The sequence below is a fragment of the Coffea arabica genome, chromosome 2e (genome assembly GCF_036785885.1).
Source record: "Coffea arabica cultivar ET-39 chromosome 2e, Coffea Arabica ET-39 HiFi, whole genome shotgun sequence".
NCBI classification, from domain to species: domain Eukaryota; kingdom Viridiplantae; phylum Streptophyta; class Magnoliopsida; order Gentianales; family Rubiaceae; genus Coffea; species Coffea arabica.
Genome location: NC_092313.1, coordinates 9,332,909 through 9,338,450, shown reverse-complemented (window position 1 = coordinate 9,338,450; position 5,542 = coordinate 9,332,909). Strand labels below are relative to the sequence as shown.

General features: G+C 38.7%; 1 protein-coding gene across 1 annotated transcript; it reads left to right on the top strand.

Moving 5' to 3' along the window:
• The first annotated feature begins 1,448 nt into the window (after positions 1 to 1,448).
• On the top strand, positions 1,449 to 4,891 carry LOC113730783 (U-box domain-containing protein 14). Its single transcript, XM_027255703.2, has 4 exons — positions 1,449 to 2,054; positions 2,451 to 2,567; positions 2,684 to 3,097; positions 3,190 to 4,891. The coding sequence occupies exons 1-4, from the start codon at positions 1,776 to 1,778 to the stop codon at positions 4,258 to 4,260; spliced, it is 1,881 nt and encodes a 626-aa protein (XP_027111504.1). The 5' UTR covers positions 1,449 to 1,775; the 3' UTR covers positions 4,261 to 4,891.
• The last annotated feature ends 651 nt before the right edge of the window (positions 4,892 to 5,542 follow it).

Genomic DNA, 5,542 nt, shown 5'->3' with positions numbered 1-5,542 from the left:
AGGGTCAAACAGTAGGAATGTGGCATGCTAATGCGCTTTTTTTTTCTAAGAATACCGACCCTCCAATTATTAGCTCAAAAATGGACTGTTGAATAAGTTGACTTACGTGCATAGTTAACAAGTAATTTCTGGTTTAAGTTTGGTAATGATGATGTTTCAAATTGCTTGTGCCATATAATAATAAAGTATTGAGATACCTAACTTTCTGATAGAGTACACCTGTTCTGTGTTCAAATAACAAGTAATCTCCTAATCTTTGGATTGCAAACTCAACTAATTGGCTAATCAGCATCATATAATAGTTTCTTGAAGAATCAAGATTATATACACTCTGAAGTAGGGCCAAGTTTTTAGCAGATAAGTAACATCTGTTACAAAAGTGAAGCAATCGATTCGGTTTCTTTGTTCTAGAAAGTGATTTACTGTGGATAATATATACATATTTATATACATTTTGCAATACACAGAAAATTTGAATAGGGGTAAAAAAAAAAAAAAACAACAGAACATTCCCATGAAGCATCTCTTCCAGTTGCAACTTGTGATATGCCGGCGGCATGCTTAGAAATGTTCTCTTCTCCCAGCTGCTTTGATTATACATTCTTGGACTTCTTCTTGTATCCAATTCTTAATTCATTTTCTATACTTCTACTTTACCTTTCATTATTGTTGTCTTGTACCAAAATAAAGAGGAAATGGTCACAGGACTGCTTCATCATAAAATCCAATTGCTCTTAAAATATAGAGTAATTGGCCCCTCTAACCAGAAATTTTTTTTTAAAAAAAGAATTAAATCTTAAAGTACATGCATTAAACTTGTATCCAAAAACTAATGGATTAATCTTGTATCCAAAAACTAATGGATTAATCTTTCCTACACTGACAGTATATACACTGTCAGTATTTGATGAATGACAACTATACAAAAGTTGAATTTTATGTCATGAATCTTACGGTGATAATGTATACACTGTCAGTGTATATTATGATTTACTCAAAACTAATACCTCATCCGTTCGTTAGTTCTTGGACCATTATGATTAGTCCAAGTGTATGAATGTAAACCTTTACTAATTAAACTTGAGACCTAATTTTTGTTTGGAAATAGTTTTTGACCCCATAGACAGAAAGGGAGGGGGAAGAACTAGAAGACAGAAAAAGAAGATCAAAAGTCAAAAACACCAAGAAAGAAAAATTAGAAAACTTGAAGCCCAATAACCTAAACTGTTATGAAATATAGGATTCACCTTCTGCTTTGCTGATTATATGAACTGTTAAACGTCGGTAAACATGATTAATTAAATATTAATCTCATAATTCATTCATGCATTTGGCACCACATAATTATTAAGTACTAGTACTATTTTTCTCTTGACAAATTATTCAGTACTTTAAAAAAAAAAAAAAAAAATCTTCAACAAAAACTCTAACGAAAAAGGAAAGCAACAGGAACAGCAACTAACAAAAACCAGTTTAAATTCAACTCTTCCTTTCCGCGTCTGACAAAGTTTGCTTTCGCTCTTCACACCTAAAACTCCATCCTATAATTCATCTCCTCCTCTTCCCTTTCTCTCCATTAATCCCTCAAAGTCAATCGTTAATCATCTGAAAATCCATCAATCTCGGATTTTTTTTCCCCTGAATTTTCTTGAATTTCCGGGTCAAACCAACCTGAAAGCTAGAACCTGCCTTCACCTACCAATATTCTTTCATTTTTTATCATCTGGGCACTGCCCAAATTCTCAAGAGGACCTCAAATTTAGCTCCGGAGCCCTATGAGTCCCAGGGGAAATTCACAAGAGGCGTTACTGAGCCAGCTCAGTGAGACAATACGGACAGTTTCTACTCTTCCCGAGTGCAGAGCGGTAGTCAAGAAGATCTATTGTAATTTGGTTAGGAGAATCAAGTTATTAAGCCCTCTGTTTGAGGAATTGAAGGACGGTGAAGAGGAGCTCCAGGACGATGTCGTAAGAGGGCTTGAGCTGTTGAGAATTGCTCTTAACTCGGCTCTGGAGCTTCTTAAATCAGTCCATGAAGGCAGTAAGATCTTACAGGTATTGCTCTTTCTATTCTAATCATTTTTTCCGTCTAATTTTAGCTTCGTTGCTATTGTAGCTTAAGTTCTAGTTCTGTGTGTCTATTTGATTGCCCAGAAGTAGGAAAAGAGAAAAGAATCCATCTTTTCGATATTTTGCTGAACTTCAAACATAGATGTATGTTGCAAATTGGTATCATGTATAAAGTAATTTTGTTGGCTGTTTGTTTGGGGAGGAAAAAACGAAGATTTTCTTGTTTTTCTTCTGATCTTAGATGCTAAAAAGATGGGCTTTTCCTGCTATGTCTAAGGCTTTCGTCTTTCTAATTCATCTTAAGTTGCTTATCCATCTAAAAGTATTAAACTTGGAAATTAAGAATGTGGCTTTAATTTTGCTCTGTTCTCCGTGTTACAGGCTCTGCAGTTGGAACAAATTACAGTCAAGTTTCATCAGATAACAGAACTGATTGAAGAAGCACTATGTCACGTTCCTTACACGACGCTTGATATAACAGAGGAAGTTCAAGAACAGGTAACAAGCTAATGAATTGATATTTAAAGATTGTTGTAATTTTGGAACACCCTCAGCATGTCCTGTTCGTATCTTTCTTTATCTTGACAACAATTGGCTATTTTTGTTTGTTCCAGATTGAACTTGTGCATACACAATTCAGAAGAGCAAAAGGAAGAATGGAGTCACCTGATTTACAACTTGAAATGGATTTGACTATAGCGCAGAGGGAAAGAAACCCTGATCCTGCAATTTTAAAGAGGCTATCAGAGAAGCTACATCTTAGAACTATAAATGATCTAAAGAGAGAATCACTTGCTATCCATGATATGGTTATTACACATGGCGGGCTTCCTGATGAGCGCTTTGAAACAATGTCACTACTCCTAAGAAAGCTAAAGGATTGTGTATTGATGGAGAACCCCGACTTTGATGCCCCTGAAGGTGACAAGAGCTTTGTGAAGCTCAGGTCCCCGGTTATCCCAGATGATTTTCGTTGTCCAATATCGCTTGAGCTTATGAAAGATCCTGTTATTGTATCAACTGGACAGGTTTTTACCTCACTGTAACTTGCAACAATTTATTATTTTGCATGTTTTACCATATTTTTTTTAACTGCTGTTTGTTCTTCTTTCTTTTTCAGACATATGAAAGATCCTGCATACAAAAATGGCTTGATGCAGGACACAAAACATGCCCCAAGACTCAGCAGACTTTATTGCATACAGCCTTAACGCCTAATTATGTTTTAAAGAGTCTAATTGCTTTCTGGTGTGAGAGCAATGGTGTTGAGCTGCCTAAAAAGCAAGGAAGTTGTAGAAATAAAAGATCAGGAGTTGGTGGTTCAGAGTGTGACCGAGCCGCTATTGATGCTTTGTTACAGAAACTTGCAAATGGTAATCCTGAAGAACAACGAGCAGCTGCTGGCGAACTTCGCTTGCTGGCAAAAAGAAATGCAGATAATAGAGTCTGTATTGCTGAGGCTGGAGCAATACCGCTACTCGCTGAACTACTAGGCTCGCCAGATTCTCGGACTCAGGAACATGCCGTTACAGCACTTCTCAACCTTTCGATAAATGAGGCCAACAAGGGAACTATTGTAAATGCTGGTGCCATACCTGATATTGTGGATGTGCTGAAAGTTGGAAGCATGGAAGCAAGAGAAAATGCAGCAGCTACCCTTTTCAGTTTGTCGGTTGTTGATGAGAACAAGGTTGCAATAGGAGCAGCTGGGGCCATCCCAGCACTTATTGACTTACTCTGCCAAGGGACCCCAAGAGGAAAGAAGGACGCAGCCACTGCCATATTTAATCTTTCAATCTATCAAGGAAACAAAGTGAGGGCAGTTAGATCAGGGATTGTGCCACCATTAATAGGATTGCTGAAGGATCCTGGCGGTGGAATGGTAGATGAAGCTCTTGCAATATTGGCCATACTTGCTAGCCATCCAGAGGGGAAAGTGGCAATTGGTCAAGCTGACCCAATCCCGGTATTGGTAGAGGTCATTCGGACCAGCTCTCCACGCAACCGGGAGAATGCTGCCGCTATTCTGTGGTCATTGTGCACAGGCGATGGGCAATACCTGAAATTAGCTAAAGACCTTGGGGCAGAAGAGGTTTTGAGGGAATTGTCAGAGAGTGGCACTGATAGGGCTAAAAGAAAAGCAAGCAGTGTATTGGAACTTCTCCAGCGAGTTGAACCAGTTAGTTCGTGACATTCAGTTGAAGGTTCAGATATTTTTTTTCTTTCCAAGATAGACGAGTTTAATGTGCCACTTCACTTAAGCTAGTCACTGCCCACGTAGAAGTTCCATTGGAAGATGTAGATGTATGAAATCACATCCTGTATAAAGCGATAGAATCCCGCCACTCCGTGGGGTTCCCTTGCCTCTATCACTTCTTGGTTATGTTAAAGCCAGTCCTGGAATTGAAAGGTATGCTGAGAAAGAGGCATGAAGGGAGTTAACTGATTGATGTGTAAAATTGTATCTTGACCATGAGGAAGGTGGTGGATTCCGAGTTAATTGTGAGGACATCTATTGCTGATCCTGGAGCCATGGAATTAACATTGGTCAAAACAGGATGCTTTGAAATGCCAAGGGAACACTAAGCGTGGTTGTTTGGCTGTTAATTTATATTCCAGGTGGAAATTTCAGTCCTCAAGATGTGCATAATAGCTGTTTCAGTGTATTAAAACTTTTTGCACACAGAAACAGGTCATTTTGTAACTCTCTCTTTCAGAGACACTCTTGAACATAGCTGCCACTGCTCCGAGGACAGACCTCCATTTGTAGAAATTTTTGTTAAGATCACGTTATTGTTAAAGGCTTTCTGTTTTACTATTTCCATCATGGCGTTAAAATGCAGTGCATAGGTTTGATGGATGTTGCAGTGAAGTTTATTTTACCACAACACTGCTCATTATCATCTTTAAATCTTTATATGACCTTTCTTCACGGTAATCATCAATTACCGGCGCCAATACCCTCATTTTTATGTCATTGACGTAATATGAATTGTTTGGCGCGGGCCCCGGGGGTTGGGGGTGGGGGAGGGAGGAAGAAGAAGAATCCCCTTAGAATCTCAAAGTTGAGGTTCCTGTGATTCTGGCGGCTTAGAAAAACTTGTGTAATGGATTCTTGAAAGTAATCCGTCGAGAAAGATCCTTTTCCAGCCAATGAATAACCTTACCTACCAGCTTCCTTGCCCTTTCAAACAAGAAATAATAGAACCAGGAAGCTCTTCGTCACCTGCCAGCCAAAGCAGAACATAAGGAATGCCGTTCCAAAATGCGTTCCCCCAAAGCAAGGGAATAATGGAGAAAAAGGAAAGGAAAAGGAAAAGGAAAAGGAATCCTTCAAGTCTCATCGCAGGTGCGCGTCTTTGGGGTCAAAACGAAGACAAAAAGATTCCAAGGCAAGTACTAAAGAAAAAAAAAATTTTCCTGGGGGTAAGAAAAGCAGCTAACATTAAATTAATCAGACGTATTAGTTACAG